Source organism: Tachypleus tridentatus, chromosome 1 (genome assembly GCF_004210375.1).
Source record: "Tachypleus tridentatus isolate NWPU-2018 chromosome 1, ASM421037v1, whole genome shotgun sequence".
Lineage (NCBI taxonomy): Eukaryota > Metazoa > Arthropoda > Merostomata > Xiphosura > Limulidae > Tachypleus > Tachypleus tridentatus.
Window position 1 is genome coordinate 138,298,186 of NC_134825.1, and position 19,615 is coordinate 138,317,800.

Below are 19,615 nucleotides of genomic sequence, written 5' to 3' on the forward strand. Positions count from 1 at the left end.
TTGTCAGATGTTGGAATTTATGTTAATGATATTGTAATTTACAACGATACCTGGGAAGAACACTTATAGGTACTGGTGTTTTGTGAGAAGCTTTAAAAAATCCACTCTCTCTGTAAATTTGGCAAAAGGTGACTTTTGTTAGGCCAAAGTTGTTTATTTAGGTCATGTGGTAGGTCACGGTCAATTTGTTACAATTCTAGCCAAAGCTGATTACATTGTGAATTATTAAACCCAATAAGACAAGAAACGTTTGATGAGATTTTTGGGAATGGCTGATTAATACAAAAAGTCAAGTAAACATTTTCTGACATCACTGTACCATTAGCAAACGTACTGAAGAAAAATCTAAACCTCAGTTGTTCTGAAACATGCCAATTTGCTTTTAAAAAATCAAATATTGAACACCCTATTTCTTATTTTTCTAAAAGGTTTAACTGTCATCAAAAGAATTATTAAATTATGTAAAAAGAAACAAGTATTAGCTTTACAACATTTCAATATGTATGTATCTGCATCTCAGTTGCATTGATCACACCTCACTGATGTTTTTGAACAAAGTGAAGGGCAAGAATAGAAAGTTTTGAATTGAAGTTCAACATCACAAAATATGATATGAATATAATCGATGTCAAAAGAGTTGATAACTTCTGTACTGATGCACTTTATTGCGCTATATAATTTTATTATCATAAGGTTATATGTATTGATTGTGTTATGTATTATCATGATTTTTGAAATAGTATAATTCTTTGACAGTATATTGTATTTAATACACTGTTATCAATGTTAATCGTGGCGTTAGACAATTTTTAATTCTTTAAGAAGGCAGGTGTAACGGATTTACTGTTGTACATTTATTTTAATACCTACGTTTTTTCAGTATAGTTTTATTTTATGCATATAAAGTATGTTGTTGGAGTGCATTGCACAAGTCTCGTCTGTTCTCTCAATTTGTAGAAGATTCTCAAAAGCGTTTTTTTCGAAAAGTGTTGAACATTCAAAAATATCCCATAATTTGTATAAAAGAAACTAGCCAAGAGACAGCTATTATTAGTCAGCTACAGACAGAATACTATAAGCTTCGGAAGCTATAATTATGGTTAATGCTTATTAATAGAAAAACAAAAGAATTAGACCAAATCGTTTGTGCATTTCGAATATTACAAACCTTTCAACTTCAATGAATTAACATCGGACATTAGCATTTTTACGAAAACATTAAAAATCTTCAACGGTAAAAAGTTAGCGGTGTGAGGCCAACAAAGCTAGCTTGCTTAAGCGAGATGTGACGATATCAACTCAGAATTAATTTGCTCGTAGTGGACCTGGATCGTCAATGATGTATTCGGTTCTAGATTGGATATAAGACTCAGGATTGTCTGCAAGTTTGTAAAACTGTTTTATACAAATCATTATTTGTAATAACTGTTATTATAAATTATAGTGTTATTTGTATAATAAAATATATTTGTTTTAAGAAAGAAAATTATGTGTATCAATTTGATGGCAAATATAATAAATTTAATATATAAAATTATTTAATTAACTTCTGAATTAAAATTTCCGGTTATTTAAAATAGTAATACGTAACGTACATAACATAATAAACCGGAAACTCGTTTTAAATAAACTATAATACCTAACATGGAAAAGAAGAAAACTTAAAGAATCTGTATATGCTAACACAGTAAAGCCTTCACTAAACAGAGATTCAGGATTATCATCCATTGATACCTAGTGCAGTTTTTCCTCCAAACAGAACCAGGGGAAAACAAACCCATCACAACTTCTAATTCTGGATAATTATAAAGACATTCTACATCATATTTCCTATTTTGTACTTACGAACATTTTGCCATCCAGTCTGTGCAAGCCAAGTTCCATGGAAAGGAAAATTCATGCAAACTCAACCACATCCAGTGCCAACCTTCCTCAACAACTTCAGTCTTGCATGTCTATACTCATCGATCCTACACTACTTTAGACCGTCTATTACATTGACTCAACCTACTATTATTTTAGCAAAGGTGACGACCATTATCGTGCTTTCCCAAGCTTACGAAGTCCCGAATGTAAATATCTTCTAAGAAAATCATCCTCATCTTCTCAATCATTGAATTTCTTTTCTGTTCATGACTTTTCTCGGGCACAACTGAAACATCCTTTTTGCACCTGAACCATGAAAGTAAGTTTTTCTCAGTGCACTTTCGTTTCCTCCTCAAGGGTAAAGTTCTTGGGCTTTAAATTTATATACCTCTTTGTCTCATGGGGATAATTTTGTTTGTTAAATTTGGATCTCTCTTATTTATGGCAGTTTGAACTCCTCTTGACTGTTTTAGGTATCTTCAAACCTACCAACTTAACACAATCAGAAATGTCAACACAATTACGAAAAACAATCATTGTTTTTAAACTAATATATATATGTATTCTCAAACAAGATTTGTTTATACATACAAAAAATTCTTTACGCTATTGAGATCGCTATGCAGTTCTCTTTTTCTTGTCAAAAGTCCTCTTAGGCCAATTCAATTTCCTTAAAATTTAGTTGACAAGTCGAAACATTACTTTCTATTTCTATCATAATAATATTGTGAATAACTCACTTACACTGTCGCACGAGTAATCGCAGTTCTATCCTGAGCGTCCAAACTTTGTAAAGGTCCACAGAGGTGGGTTCAATTAGTTTATAACAATCTTTAATAAGACAAGTTATTATCCTTATCTCTTTAAAACTGTTAATTTCACTCTAACATATCAATCGTTGGCCTTTCTCTCCTTTTTACCATGGTTAACTTTAGATTTGTAACTTCTCCCTGGCCGAATTTCTATATCGCATAACTTTGCTGTTACTCTTCTCCACTATTTTGGCCGCAGTTAATTGACTTTATATCTAACTCTTAATCCTTTTGGAAGTCTCCATAGACTTGACATGAATTAATTCCGAACACAAAATAAATGAAATTAATCATATATGCACTGCAATAAACAGTCTCTTATATCTGACAAACAACTAGTGACATCTAGAAACAACAACAAGAAATAAATAGTAGAAACATAATAAAAAATTAAGGTGAGAATTCTTTACTGAGTATCACACACACTGATCATTGGCAGGAGTATATTGATTATACTCTCACCATCTTATGAAAATGTTTCATTCAGCACTGTCAATTTGCTTAATTGATTGTTTGTTTTGAAGTTAAGCACAAAACAACGCAATGGGCTATGTGTACTCTGATAGCACATGAGTATCGAAACCCGGATTTCAGTGCTATAAATATGCAGATATATCGCTGTGCCACTGGGGAGCCAACACTGTCAAACCACTGATGTAGTCTTTCCATGGGCAGACCACCCTCACTACCTCACTTTAAGACATCTCTTGTCATCATTGAAGGTCTTTTCTACGTCTACTCTCCCTGGTAAATTACAAACTTTGTCTGCAAATGCGAACCGTAGTTACGTCTACTTCTCAAAGCCACGAGGAAACTATGTAAAAGAGGAATCCCACGAAAATCCGTAACTTATGAAGACATAAGATTCTCATGAAATCCATGGGGCTGAAGCCCACCATATTTCTAGCCCCCTCTCCACGCACCCAAAAGCTAAGCCAGCCTCCACACAGTGTTCTTGTGAAATGTAGATATAACTATTACCACAGACGGAATATTCTATTCCATAAAGCAAGATACCAACTCTAAATCCATGAGTCTATAAAGAAGATCTGAAACATGTCCCACTACATGAAGACCAAGAAAATAGCAGACTACATACTTTCCTGTGTATGCTTCTTCCAATCTTTCACTTCAAAACAGAAAATTTACAACACCATAAACCACATCTAAAATTTACCTCCTAAATGCACCAGTACAGTTCTGCCAATCTAGATACCTTTACCAGACAACCAACCAGCTCACACCAGACCAGATATCAATCCACACAAGAAAAAAATCATCACATTTCCGAGCATCTGCCACCATGATAGTTTTCTTAGCGAATAAAACCAACAATATCACACAGTTCAAGAGAAAAAACAACCTAGACTCAGCCATCATCAGAAGATGACATTGGATCAGAAACCCCTTCAGCAACTCCGTCTTTTTCATTAGAACTTCTCGCCAAACACTTGTCATCCAACCCACTGGATGTTCTAATTGTGTTTTCCAATGCCTAAAGAACAAATTCATGTGCCTCATGCACAGGTTTCTTTCTATTTCTTCCGTTGTATTTCTCAACTAATGACAACGAAGATTCGCCCTTAGACAGTTCATTAACCAACCAAAAATACTTTTCAAGCGCAGTCCGTAGCTTGAAGAATTCCATGACATGATAACATTCAGTCATGCCTTTTACTTTTAACTCCTCCACCACCAAGCCGTTTTTGTCTAATATTTTCCAGGTTTAATCTGGCACTGGCTAGGTAGACTATGCAGCCCCTAACCACTTAAAGTGGGTTTTCTAGGGGCACTCACGTTTTTCCTATATCTAATTCTTTTGGCAATTGATTTATAGGTTTCTGTCTCTCTGATGCACCATATGGCAATATCGGCTGCTTATTTGATGACAAAATCAGTTAGAAAGCAAGCTATTGAACCTAAACGAAGTCTTGAAACAATATATCCAGTATTTACCACAATCTCGGACGAGATTATGGGGAACAGCATTTTCCGAGCATCGCTGGTTGTCTTTTGCGGTTTTTCTCGGAATATTTCAAACATAAATTCCTCCTTGTGGATAGATAAACAGAAACAAACACACATTGATCTGAAGAGGAAAGACACGAGCCTTTCCAAATTTCCTTCTCTACACTTGCGTTTTAGAACAGTTGATGTCCATTCTAGTTTACTCATCACTTACAATGCTTGTTCTCAAGAACAACAGAAGAAGGAAACATTTACAAGCTCAATTGTCTTAGTCTAACGAAAACTTCATTGTTAATATCCAAGGTTGTACTCTTTTTGACATTTTGCTTAGAAATGTCTAAAATAGTTGTAAACACTATTTGTCAGTTTCTTTTCATGAGAAACTTATGAATTTATGCTTGGTTTTTCAACTATCAAAATAGAAACGTCTCTTTTATGTAGTATGGCTACTGAATACTTGGCTAATAAAAGAAATATCAGCTATAAGAACAACATGGAAAAGTTTGTTTGTTGTCTGTTTTTGAATTTCGAGCAAAGCTAACGCGAGAGATATCTGCGCTAGCCGTCCCTAATTTAGCTATGTAAGACTATAGGAAAGGCAGCTAGTCATCACCACCCACCGCAAACTCTTGGGCTACTCTTTTATCAACGAATAGCAGGACTGGCCGTCACATTATAACACCCCCACAGCTGAAAGGGCTAACATGTTTGGTGCGGGGCCTGGCATGGCCCAGCGCGTAAGGCGTGCGACTCGTAATCCGAGGGTCGCGGGTTCGCGCCCGCGTCGCGCTAAACATGCTCGCCCTCCCAGCCGTGGGGGTGTATAATGTGACGGTCAATCCCACTATTCGTTGGTAAAAGAGTAGCCCAAGAGTTGGCGGTGGGTGGTGATGACTAGCTGCCTTCCCTCTAGTCTTACACTGCTAAATTAGGGACGGCTAGCACAGATAGCCCTCGAGTAGCTTTGTGCGAAATTCCAAAACAAACAATGTTTGGTGCGACGGATATTTGAACCCATGTCCCTCAGATTACGAGTCCAGCGCCTTAACCCACCTGGCCATGCCGGGCCTTGTTTGTCGTTAAGAGCGAAACTACAGAGTAGGACTTTCTGTGATCTGTCTCTTGCAGGTATCGAAACCCGATTTTTAGAGTTATAAGCCTTCAGATTTCCTGTTGGGCCATCTGATAAAGATATTTGATGTATTTTGAACGATATATTTGTGTGTATGTGTGTTTATTTTATTTAAACTGACGCGTTTTTTAAGTTGAAAGTATAAGTAAGGATTAAAAACAATTTGTAGTTGTTTTTTGGAAGCGCATCAATGTCTACACGTGTGTAAAATTACTTTCACAATATATGAATGAAGTAAAGTCATGTATAGCTCATAGGTAAATCGTTTCGTTTAAAATCAATAGATTTTCTATATATTTTGCAATTTAAAATTGGTATTGTAAATAATCCGTATTAACTCATTATTTAGAAATAAAACAGTCTACTGTAGTCGCACAGTTGATATTTTGTTGTAGTTGTAAGTAATAATATTAAAGATGGACCCAAAATTGAAAGTCAAAAAGTTACATGCTGTATCATAATTGCTGCAGGCCTTGGTTATTTGTTCGAAAACACTGAATGTTTACTAACGGCAGCAATATTTTGTTTCATATTACTAATTTACTTTTTGAATTTTGGTCCATACGTATTTGATGTACGTGTTTTAAAATAATAATTGATTATATTTTTAGTTAATTTATTTTAAATCACATGAGGCCCTGCATAGCCAAGCGTGTTAAGGCGTGTGACTCGTAATCTGAGGGTCGCGGGTTCGCATTCCCGTCGCGCCAAACATACTCGGCCTTTCAGCCATTGGGGGCGTTATAAGTCATAGTCAATCTCACTATTCGTTGGCAAAAGAGTAACCCAAGAGTTGGCAGTGGGTGGTGATGACTAGCTGCCTTCCCTCTAGTCTTACACTGCTAAATTAGGGACGGCTAGCACAGATAGCCCTCGAGTAGCTTTGTGCGAAATTCAAAAAACAAACAAACAAATTTAAATCAGATGACGTAACAATATAATATTAATAATCGCCAGTAGTTTAACAAGGTTTTAAAAGAGGTCGCTTATGTAGACAGCGTGGAGATACTACTCTTATTTTTATAATAAAGATGGAATGTTAAAAAAACATGAATTGGAAATTATAGATCAATTAGTCTTGCTTCTGTAGTGGGAAAACTAATGTTTGATAAAAGAAATTCACAAAAGTAATCTAATTAGATACGGTAAAAATGAGAAAAATCTTCCTTTTCTGCTCTATTATTGTTACCTTTTCTTAATGTTTTTGTGGGTTGTAGACCTGTGTATTTGACTGATCTAAAAGGAGTTTATAAGATGCAACACAACAGAAAAAAAACTATATTAATGGGAGTTGGGAAACATTAATAAATTGAACTGTAAGATGGAGGTAAGCAAAACGTTGTTAAATGAGTTCTAGTGAAACTGGACTTTATAAGTAGGGTAGTTAGTGCTTAGTGGTTTTTCCTATTTACATTAATGATTTTGATACAGGCTAAAATTAGAGTTTGCATGTTATATTATTCTTGAATATATCTATTTGTAGCTGCATTAAGGATGATGAAGTACTAAAGAATACTGATCACTTGGTTAGCTGGACATGTATTTGACAAATTACTTGTAATTGTAGTAAGTGGAATATAATACATTTTAGTTATCATAATTTGAATTATAAGTTTAATACAGATGGGGCCCACTTATTAGTATGACTGGAAAGATCTTTGCTTGGTTATGGTAAGCCATACAACCCATCAAGATAGTGTTCTCTTATGAGTAGCAGAGGTAATAGAATTTTAGGGTGTATTTATACACATGGTGATTACAAAATTATCTTTATTTTATAATTAAAGCTTGATTTCTTTACTAGTGTAACCATTATAATGCTTCACAACTAAATAATGTAATTTAATAAGTAAAACACTACAATATCAGTTATTCAAATTCTAATAATCTGAATACCAGTCACTAGCTTTGAAAAGAAGATCATAAGAAGTTTTAGGACTTATATTTTAAACTCCCCATCTGATACACTACTGCCAGAAAAAGATTATTACCAAAATAATCTTCTGTATTTTAAATTGAAACTTATATAGCTACTTAAACTGTACAGATGCTAATACAGTCTGTTTTATTCATTAGTCATTTTACTATCAATTTATACCCTAATAGTTAATATATATTTTTTGTATTTCTTTATTATTAGTTATAATAGATAAGTTTGAGAAATATATCCACCATAAAAATCATTGCCTGTTTTTAACCTTCACTTAAAATTTGTTTTTCAATGTCTTCACTAGTATGAACTGGTTTGATGTCTTCATAAACTGTTGCAGACTACTATGAAGCAAAGCAATGAATACCATTCTAATTTACATGTGAATATTCTACAGTTTGTGTGAACTCTCATGGACCACTCGGATGGTTGTGACAGGTCAAAATCTGCCTGTGGATGGATTAGTGATTGACAAACAATACTTTAAGCCATTTTTTCAGCTCTTGCATCTCATTCTTAATATATGTACAGCTTCCATTAAAGTATATCTGGTGTGAAAAATAGTTCCATCATCCCCAAACAAAATAGTATTAAAAAGGTTTGAAAAATTAGATACAGTATGTATATATACTTAAATAAAATGTCTTAAAATTGATTTATGTAGGATTTCATACACAGTATTAACCCAATTGAAAAGCAAAAGTCTATTATTGAACATATTTTATAAAATCTTTGAAAATTGTGTAAGTACAAAAGTGGAGCTGTAGTTTGTAAATGCATTTCTCTTTACTGGCCTGAAAATTGGTACTGGTTTAGTAATTAATTTCCTGTCTGGAAATATTCTGTTTAACAAAAAGTAATAACAAATAAGGTATAAAAATTTAACAGTAACTGTTATAATAAAATTAAATAGCATACGTACTAATTCCATAGTACATAAAAAAATCTACTGTCAAATATTTACAGTTTTATTGTTATTAATAATATACAAAATGTTCAGTTAATATGACTGCAATTTTGAAAGTGTTAGAAATAATTATCATTACACATAGGAACTTTATGTTCCAACTCTAATCCAACATTAGCAAAAACATTAGTAAATTTACTAGTTATTTGTTTATTATATTTCAGTTTTAAACTTATATGTAATGGATTGCACAGCTTTCACATGCATCACATGTAATAGGTATTGCATAATTTAACCCCCTTGTGTTTTTTACTACTTTCTGAACACAGTATCACTTTCTCCACTATTAAAGAGTGGGAAACCTGTGATTGATAACCATAAGACAGACTATATATAATACGTGGTTAATTATGCTCTCTTTGTTTGATACTTATTTTTCGTGGACTATTTTTTTATCATAAAAAATTTATGTATATATTTCAAAAAGGTATCATAAGCAAAGTTGGGATTGTTATTACTTTTTATATCTCAGTCAATTGAACTCAAATTATTTTCTAGTTAAATTAACTAAGTATCACCTATGAAACTTTTCTTAATACAGACAGGTTATGAAAATTCATTTCCTAATTTGAAATAAGTTATTTGAAAATCCTGTAAGTGATTTCTAGTATCATTTATCAATATACAACTTTTTTAACACAAACTGGAGTTTGTTACTAGAGATGCATAATAATGTAACTAAAATAATGATCTGTATTTCATGAATGCATCTTTATTTGCAATGTTTTTTTTATTACAGCTTTGATTACTTTATTCTTAAATATACTCTTCAAGAAAAGAAACACAAAAGGCAAAATATTAGACAAATTGTTAACAAGTTTATTCCGGGTAGTTCTCTATGACATGTGTGAAACTTTGCACATTCACTGCTGAACATCCAAAGTCTGCAAAGGCGAACTCCACGCTCACTAGGTGAAGTTTAACGTCACTCAACGTCAATAATGAGTATGCCCCCCATGAGCATCAATAACTGCTTGGCACCTTCTGCCCATGGAAGCGATGAGATGATGAATCACATCCTGTGGAATGGCTGTCCAATCAACCTGCAAAGCTGCTGCAAGCTTAGGTAAGCTCTGTGGCTGAGGTTGTCACCGTCGCAGACGTCGGTCCAAATCGTCCCAAAGATGTTTGATGGGGTTTAAATCTGGTGATCTGGAGGGCCAGGGAAGAACGTTGATGTTGTGGTGTCTCAAGAAGACAGTGGTGAGTCGTGCTGTGTGAGGACGGGCGTTGTCATGTTGAAAAACGTCGTTGACGTTCACCATGATGGGTTGCACATGGGACCTAAGAATCTCGTCGACTGTTGCGTACAGTCTGATTGGAAATCCTATGCAGCCCTGGTATGGTTGAGGCAGTAGACGTCTCAGTGGTGGTCCTATCTCGAAGGTGATGTAACCGGATGTTGCGATCTTGTGCAGGCATGGTCACACGAGGTCTGCCAGATTGTGGAAGGTCACGAGTTGATCCATGTTGTTGGTGACGATTCCATAGCCTTGTGATGGTCGCTTGGGTGGACATTCACAGCTCTGGCAACATCTGATCAAGATTCGCCTGCTTCCAAGCGACCAATGGCGTTGTTGTGTTGTGCTTCAGTCAGTCTTGGCGTAACTGTATTGCGTGTCGGTGGCTTAACACTGAGCTGTGGAAACCGAGAACCCGTCACCTTTATAGGGATTTTGCACATGTTGCACTTGCAGAACATGCAGATCTCTTAAACAAATTTGTTGGACACATATACGTTTTGGCGAAAAATCCGATGTTTTCCTCCGTTTTCAAAGTGTACAACTTTTACTGTCATTTTGGTCTGACAATCAGTGCCTTAACACGTGTAACATAACATACTCTGAGCTTGTTATAACATACATTTCTCTTTAAAATAACAAAAATATCCCTTTTGCATTTCTTTTTTTGAAGAGTATATTTTAATGCAAACTAAGTTTATTACTAGACATATCTATTAATCTAAAGAAAATAATGATTGATTTCTCTAGTATCACTGGATGGTTAGTGGAATTTGATTATTAATCATTAGGCTCATTAAATAAATACCTTCAACTATTTGATTATTCTCACATGGTACTTGAATAATTGGAATAATCAATAGTTGTAATAATCAATACTGATACTAGGAGGAACACTAAATTTGATAATTTTATTATTTTGTGAGTTGTAGCACTGATCAGTCAACTTGAATAACATTTGATTAATTGAAAATAATAAGGAAAAACCATAATGGCAGTATTTTGATTACTTGGATAGTAGCAATAACTGAAAAGAGTAATAATTGGAAATAATTTCTATTGTTTGATGATTACCATGACATTTAATGGTAATTTTGACCAGTCACACTCATTCATGTAAACTATACTTATAGGTAACTGATTAAAGTGAGTTAAATGCCAAGCTTTCATTGTCATATGAGATTGCTTTCTCTATCATTACTATGACCATCTGTGACATGCATTGGCAGCACAGTGGGTGTATGTGATACTTATTTAAACTATATAACTAATCTGTTTTGTGACTATCAGGTCAGTGACTCCACTCTTTGATACTAAGGAAAATATGTTTATAAGGTAGCATAAAACATCATAGGGTTAAATGATGTAATATCTATTATGTGGGATGCACATGCAAGTTGTATTGTATGTGTGTAAGATTGAGATAACCTCTTCATAGAAGTACCATATGTTATCCTGAAATATTTATTTCTGTGTGTTTACAAGGTTATCTTAGTCTTCTCCTTTACATTTTTGAGACATAAAGGTTTGGTTACCAAAGTTATCATATTTTCTCTTCCTCCATGAGCATTTTTTTACCTTTTGAGGAAGTTTTCTTCTCTTGAGTCCCTTGTTCATCTTGGATTCAGCCATATGAATCTTTCTTATTACATTTTGGCAAATTCAAGAAGTATTTTCAGAGAGCTGCTCTCTTCTTGAATCTTTCCTATCTTCTCATGATCATGGGCTTTTGCCTCTGTACCTTAACTGTTCAATGATACATCTCCTATTTGAATAGGGTGCAGTTTGAAACGTCATAATTTTCAAGAAAGTGGTTTCTCGGTGTCATTGTCCTTGAGATATTGGCTGATCAAGAAGCTTGCCATAATAATTTGTCATGTCTTTATGGTTATCTTTCATGATCTCCTAAGAATTATTTTTTCTCACATCAGTTGACATGTTAATGTTTTGAGACTGGGTAATGAAAAACTATTATAAATGTATGATGTTTTGACAAGATTTTTCTATCCTCAGGTATAAGGAATTTACAGAGATTCTTGAGTATATTAATATATACAGTATAAAACAAAGAGGACACATTACTGGCTATTGCTTTATAGTCTATTATATATATATCTTGGTATCCCAGGGTGTTGATTTAAGGTGAGTCTGTTTTCATCAATTAAGATAGTTTCTTTCGTTTTTGTATTTATTGATGTTAGGTTTATTGTTTAAAATTACAGTTTTGCATGGATATACTGTGGTTTTTGAGTTGCATTGGTGGTAAACATGGAGGATTTTATATTTCATTCAGTGAATCTGGTTTCTAATTTTCTACCTGGTTCTCCATTATAAAATTCTGTACAGTTATTGCATGTTATTTTATAAATGACATTGAAAATGTGCGATTCTATGTAATTTTTATTTAATAATGATTTTTAGTTTAGTGCTAGTTTTTAAAACAAAACAAAACATACAATAACTGTACAGAATGTTATATTGAAAAAAAAAAAAATTGGAAATTAAAAACACCAAAATAAAGAAAAACCCTCCCACATATACCACCATTGCTGCTCAAAAACAAAGCAGAAAATCTGTGCAAAACACTGTAATTTAAAACAAATAACATGACATCAGTAAACACAAGTTAAAAAAATGTATCTTAATTGAAGAAAACAGTGCCACTGTGAAGCAATATCTAGTCATATGACCTCTGTTTTATACTGTATATTTACTTGTATTTTCGTAAACTACTTGTATCTGAGGGTGACAAAATCTTGAAAATCATACATTTACAATGAAGTTTTACTACCCAGTTAAGCCATTTCAAAACTTTTTATTTTCTAAAAAATGGGTTCCTTGTTATCAAGTGACAGGCAAACACTTGATTTGAAGAACTGTTTCCTTGTTCAAGCTTTCTCTCTGGTGTTCATGACCACCACATTCAGCTGTCATTTCACAGAACCTTTGACCCTAATGATAAATCAACATTTTGTGTGGATTGGATTCTTCCCACAGAATGGTCTTTACATCTGCTGTGCTTTTAATGGGTTTGCTCACACTTTGAATGTTTTATGCATTTGCAACTCTTCTCACTACCAATCTTCCACTTTTTATCTCTAGTTCTGGATTCTACAGCTCCTGTGATAGGTATACTCTGAGCCACAATTGGTCCAGTTTCCTTCATACCCATCCTCCTCATTGACTTCTTGCCATTTCAACTGTCACTGATTACTGAGCAGCTTTGTCAGTGGCATTCCAATCTCCCACACCTGTTTTCCATTTCTTTCTCTGATTCTTACAGATTTCTTCCAAGCCTTTTTTCCTCAGTTTCCCTTTTCATTCAGTTTCTCTTCCTGACTAGAACATTTGTTTTGCTCTGAGCATACTTGCATATCTGCTGGATGAACTTTTGACTACCTGATTCTTCTACCGTATTTTTCATAACTGTACTTCCTAAATTTGTACTTCCTTTTATTTGTTTTGCTCTGAGCATACTTGCATGTCTGCTGGATGAACTTTTGACTACTTGATCCCTCTACCATACTTTTCATAAACATTCTGTTTTTCTTTACACCTGGGAAAACACATCCTTGACATTTTCTCGTCAGACCTCCTTCTATTTTTGCCACAGATATCATTAATTTTGTTTTCTGACTGCTCTTTCCTTCCCAAGTCCTTTACCTGTTAATTTTTTTGCATCCTTTTGTGTATTTTTAATGTTTCTGCAGTTGTATTGCTCATTCAGTGTTTTTTTTTTTTTTTCATAAAATCAACCAGTTATTAGGTTACATTTTTTGTAATCTCCAGTTCAAGATCCTTTAGCTTTGAAGATGAATGATTGAAGGTTCTTGTGTGTTTATGTGACATGTTTTCAGTGTTCTACTCTAACTTCTCACTCAAATGTGTTTGGAGAATTATTTTCTATTACTTTTATCTCTGGTGCACTGTTTGATTCTTCTTTGTAATATCTATTGACCTTATTTGCATTGTCAGTTGTTATGTAGTCTGTTGGAAAAGGATTTTCTTAGTCTTTTTGTGTTTCTTTGGGAATTTATTTACCATTCCTTGAGGTCAGTTTTTGAGTCCTTATCTGTATATTATCCTCCTGCTTTTTTTATGCCTTTGCCTGATTTTCTAGGCTTTTATTTAACTGTTGAAGCTTTCACATTCTTGTTGTGAATCATGATAGTGGCTCTTAACATTGATTACTAAGGAATTTCACAAAAATTCTAATAGAACACACAGGCAAAAAACATTTTATAAAAGCAGACTTGTTCTTGAAATAACACTCGACCTTCTATTGCAATGACTGAGACTACTAGAATATTGGTAATAGCAAAAGGTTGGGTTTTCCAGTTAGACAGAAATGAGAATGTTCATGACCTATTTAAAATGTTGGTTATATTTCATATAAAGTTGATTTATGTGGTTATAGATACATAATATATGTGATGTTATGAGTGGCCTCCTTTGTACTTTGTGTTTGTTAAATACATATTTACACAAAATCTCTTGCACTGGTGGAAAACAAATAATGCAACAGTAAACTATTGAAAACATCATGTAATGTTCAACTGAATGCATATACATATATGTAGCTTAAACGTTAATTTCTAAATATAAACATAAGTTGAGAAACAAAATCATTAAAACTTGTTCACTCCGTGTCTTCAGAACCTATCAGTTTTAGTGATGTCAAAATAGCGATTTATTGCTTTGGAAAATAAAGTAGACACTATTTTTAATCTTGTTTGTTTTACCGTTTTTTGAGTTTTTTTATTGTAGGTTTGAAAATATAATCTTTGTAATTTGATTCAGTTTGTTTCTGGACTTTTTGATGGTTCCTGTTCCCCCTTTTTAATTATCTTGTCTTTATTTCAGTTGTACCTTTGTAGCTATAGTATCTTTGTATTGGTATCTGGTTAACAAAGTGCTTTCTTCAAGAGATAATCCACTTCTTTAATGAAAGTATTTTCTGAGTGATTAGTTGTCTTAGAAATGACAGTTTGTTACAACTTCCTGGTTTTTAGAGAATCACAGAGACTCTTCTATATCATAAATCTGAGTTCTGTTGTTAAACATAGATATAACACAGAGGTACATTAATTTGTTTCAATTAAGTATTTTTAAAGTTAAGATGCATTTCAAATAAATGCTTCTATATGCACTTATCTTCCTTTCATCATATTTAGTTATGGGTCTCATATGAATATGTAGGGTTAAGGAACAGGCTACTTTAGTTTAGTCATATGTGCGTATGTGATATAAAAATGCTATTAGACGAAGAGTTATCTCATAAACAGGTGAGGTATACAGTACCACCAGTACACTGTACCTCACTCATAATGTACTAGGAATACAGTGCATTATATTTTAGAAAGGTTAACAGAAGTGTCATAGTGGTTGTTCACAGTTATTAACAGTCTCAAGCATGCTAACTACTAAGAGTTTTTTTTACTTAATCAAGCTCTAGTTTACCATTAACTTACTAGATTTTTACATATCAGTGTGTATGTGCTTTCTTTACATGTAGTGTAACACCCAACAGAGCAAGCTTGCACATGGTGTCAGAATTGGGAATGGTTTCTTAGTCATTTTATAGTAAAGAAGCATTCAGTTATTCCCATAAGGCAAAATGGCTGCACAAGTTCAGTAAAAGTACAGAGAATGAATAACTGTTTTTGTGGTATAATAATTATTACTGTTTTAAAAATTTATTGTAATGGCTAATGAGAAGAAAAGATTGGCAAATTTAATGTAACTGAGGAAGGAAAACATTGAAACTGTACGTATGGTTTACAGATTTATCATACAATTAATAGAAAGGTTCATTAGAATAAAAAAAATAATTTAAAGGAAACAGCAAGTAGGATAACAGAAAAGAAAGAGTACTCACTGTACACTCAAAAACTGTGAATAATTTCTCACTGCAATAATTTAAAAAAATTACCAAAGAAAACCAAGACACTTCTCAAACAAGCATAGCAAAGTATTAATATTTTGTCATATTTGAAAATGTTTTGATTCATTGTTCTTGATTTTTTATATATATAAAAAAAATAATGGTTTGTTAATTTGGTATGAAGAACTTAAGTCTTGAGTTACATTATTATGAATAATATCCAAATAATTAAAATTTATTGTATTTTTTAGATAATGTAAACATATTCAAATGTTTATTCTTCTTTTATGACATTCTATTATCTTACAGGTGAAATACTTGATATTTCTGGATGTGGCAGTGATATTTTTGCTATAATCACAAATACTCCAAACATGCAAACTGCAAGACCTGCCATTGCCCGCTATATTCCATTGGTAAGGGGATCTTGGAGTGTGCTGTCTCTTGCTAGAAGAATCTATTACATGCCAGTAGCTGGAACTCGTATTTATGGATTTCACACTCAAATTTACTTATGTAAATCAGAGAAAAACGATGTATCTTCACTATTTATACCTGTAAAAGTGTTAAGAAATGAAGATGATATCGGTGTTGGAGAAGAGCTTTCATCAAAACTTAAAAAAGAAGATATTCTTAAAATTTTAAATCAGTTTCATAAAAGGCCTCAGATTAGAAAATTGAGTGAAGAAAATGGCTTAAATAACAGGCTGTTTGAACAAGCTTTTATTAGTTTTCGTAAGTTTTGCATGGATTCTGAGAATTTACCAACTGATCTCCACATTATTGTGAGTGACATAATTCATGGAAGTGGTCATGTTGATGATATTGTACCATTTTTCTTAAAACATGCCCATCAAGTTTTCCCTCATTTGGAATGCATGGAAGAGTTGAAAAAAATCTCTGACCTAAGGTTACCAGCAAATTGGTACCCTGAAGCCCGCAGAATCACCAGAAAAATAATTTTTCATGCAGGGCCTACAAACAGTGGGAAGACTTATCATGCACTTGAACGTTTCATTACAGCAGAATCTGGGATCTATTGCAGCCCACTTAAACTACTTGCTGGAGAAGTTCAGGAAAAAACAAATTCTAGAGGCACTCCTTGTGATTTAGTAACTGGAGAAGAACGTAAATATGCCAACTCAGATGGAACTCCTGCTGGGCATGTTGCCTGCACTGTAGAGATGGCACCCACTAATATTCCTTTCAAAGTTGCAGTTATTGATGAGATACAAATGATTCGAGACTTTGGGAGGGGATGGGCCTGGACACGAGCTTTATTAGGCCTTGTTGCAGACGAGATTCATATTTGTGGGGAAGCAGCAGCTTTAAATCTGATAAAACATATGGTTTCTGAACTTGGAGAAGAAATGGAAATACGTAGCTACAAACGTCTGACAAAACTTACTATTGAAGACAATCCACTGGGTAGTCTAGATAATGTTGAACGAGGGGACTGCATTGTATGTTTCAGCAAAAATGACATATTTTCTGTTAGTCTTCAGTTAGAACGAAGAGGCCATAAGTGTGCTGTCATTTATGGTGCACTTCCTCCAGGCACCAAACTTGTTCAAGCCAACAAATTCAATGATCCATTAAATCCTTGTAAGATTTTGGTAGCAACAGATGCCATAGGAATGGGATTAAACTTAAGCATTCGGAGGATTATATTTTACTCCCTTATGAAACCATCCATGAATGAAAAAGGTGAAAAAGAAATGGACACTTTAACTACATCACAGGCACTTCAGATAGCAGGCAGAGCAGGAAGATATGGCACCCAATTTGATGAAGGTTTTGTTACTACGTTCCGTGCTGAGGATCTTCCAGTTTTAAAAGAGATAATGTCTAGACCGGTGCAACCAATTACAACAGCAGGTCTACACCCAACAGCTGATCAGATTGAGCTGTTTGCATATAATCTTCCTCATGCTACCTTAGCTAACTTGATAGACATTTTTCTAAGCCTGAGTCAGGTTAACACTGCTTCATATTTTATGTGTAATGTAGAAGACTTTAAGTTCCTAGCAGATATGATTCAACATGTTCAACTACCTTTAAGAGCTCGCTATGTCTTCTGTTGTGCACCAATAAATCGCAAGATACCTTTTGTATGCTCAATGTTTCTAAAATTTGCCAGACAATATAGTCATAATGATCTTCTGACCTTTGAATGGTTAAAGACAAGCATTGGTTGGCCTTTTAATCCACCACAAACAATAATGGACTTAGTGCATCTGGAAGCAGTTTTTGATGTTTTGGATTTGTACCTGTGGTTAAGCTACAGGTTTCAAGACCTTTTTCCGGATTCTGAGCGTGTTCGGATGATACAGCATGAACTTGACAAAATAATTCAGGAGGGTGTATATAGCATCACTAGTTTACTTCAGACTGGAGGATTTGAGAAAGATCAAGTTATTACTGAAGAACAACTTTCAGGACATAATGAGGATATACAGACCAGATCAATGCAGTCAAAGAGTGATGATGTTTTTGTTAAAGCAGCAAGTTCTGTTAGTATTGGAAAAGGACAATTAACACAGCAGCTTTTAGATAAAGGACTGCTAACTCACCAGATGTTAAAGCAACTTCAAAAAGAGTGGGAAGAAGGTGGTAATAACAATGGTAGGAAAATAGTAACAAAAGAAAAGAAAAAGCCAAAGAGAACTAGAAAATAGATATGTAGTATTGAAATCAAAGTACTGTACATTTTTCATTGTTATATAAAATTATAAAGTAGTATGTCAAACCAACTAAAAATAATTTGTAGACAAATTTATAAAAGTCTCAAGTGGTCATTTTTGTAATGAAAAATTGTGTTGCTAAAATGCATATTATTAAAAGGAAGACGTACTGCTTTACTCTATGAGTACTTTGCCAATGAAAAGTCACATTAGTAAACACCAAAAATAAAACCAGGCTCTTGATTTAGAATGATTTACTACATATACACATTTCATGTTACTTTTTTTAATGCATTTTACTTGTATGACTAATTTTTAAATTGCACAAAAATATGGGGAAAATATATTATGCATTAAGAATCAAAGACCTTTTTGGATTAGCTATTAGCTTTTTAGACTTTCTGTGGTTAGATGGTGGACAAAATAATATTTAATGCTTTGGGTAATTTTTGTGTACTATGAATTTAATTTTTAGTATGAACATATTTTATATGTTTGTTACCATGATATTAAGTTGGGGAGTAAGAAAGATAAAATTATATTCTGCTATTTTTACATATTCTTAAGTGAACACCTTATTTCTATTAGTATGAATTCCATGGGATAGTTAATTTTTAAAGTAAAATATTTTTATTGTGCAATGTTTTGAGTATGAAACAGTTCACTAGTATATTTATGTGAAATACAGTGAATCTGTTAAGGAGGTCAAATACATTGCACCAAAATTGTTTTGGAACATCACTGTGTCATTACAGTATATGTTGCCATCCCTGGTAATGCACTGATTACTGTGCATCTTTGAAATAGCCCTTCAGGGTACTTTATGATGCAAAATACTATCCTGTATAAATAAAACCATTCTTCTGTGTATGCTTTTTATAATCGTTCTTTTATATGAAGATAATGGTTTCCCAGCATTCATTGCAATGGTCTAAAATCACAGAAATCCATTGGCATAGTATTTGGAACTATGAATGGTATTTCTTCGTATGGAATGACATGAATACCCACTTCCTTCTCCAACAATCTAAAGTATGTTGTAAATTAACATATATGTTGGGAAGTGACTTCTGTTTAAATTACTTTTTATCAGAACTTCCTTTTTTCATTATTTTGCATGCTGTTGGTTGC

General features: G+C 33.5%; 1 protein-coding gene across 7 annotated transcripts; it reads left to right on the forward strand.

Moving 5' to 3' along the window:
* The first annotated feature begins 6,556 nt into the window (after window positions 1–6,556).
* Suv3 (Suv3 RNA helicase) lies at window positions 6,557–18,661 on the forward strand. 7 transcript variants are annotated; one of them, XM_076454481.1, is made up of 4 exons: window positions 6,557–7,105; window positions 7,262–7,344; window positions 8,013–8,306; window positions 16,110–18,661. In XM_076454481.1, exon 4 carries the CDS (start codon window positions 16,175–16,177, stop codon window positions 18,476–18,478), a length of 2,304 nt encoding a protein of 767 aa, XP_076310596.1. In that variant the 5' UTR covers window positions 6,557–7,105; window positions 7,262–7,344; window positions 8,013–8,306; window positions 16,110–16,174; the 3' UTR covers window positions 18,479–18,661. The 7 variants fall into 7 exon arrangements, with proteins under 7 accessions (XP_076310596.1, XP_076310616.1, XP_076310587.1 ...); XM_076454501.1 differs by lacking the exon at window positions 8,013–8,306; XM_076454472.1 differs by lacking the exon at window positions 7,262–7,344 and having other exon boundaries at window positions 8,013–8,325.
* Window positions 18,662–19,615: the final 954 nt, after the last annotated feature.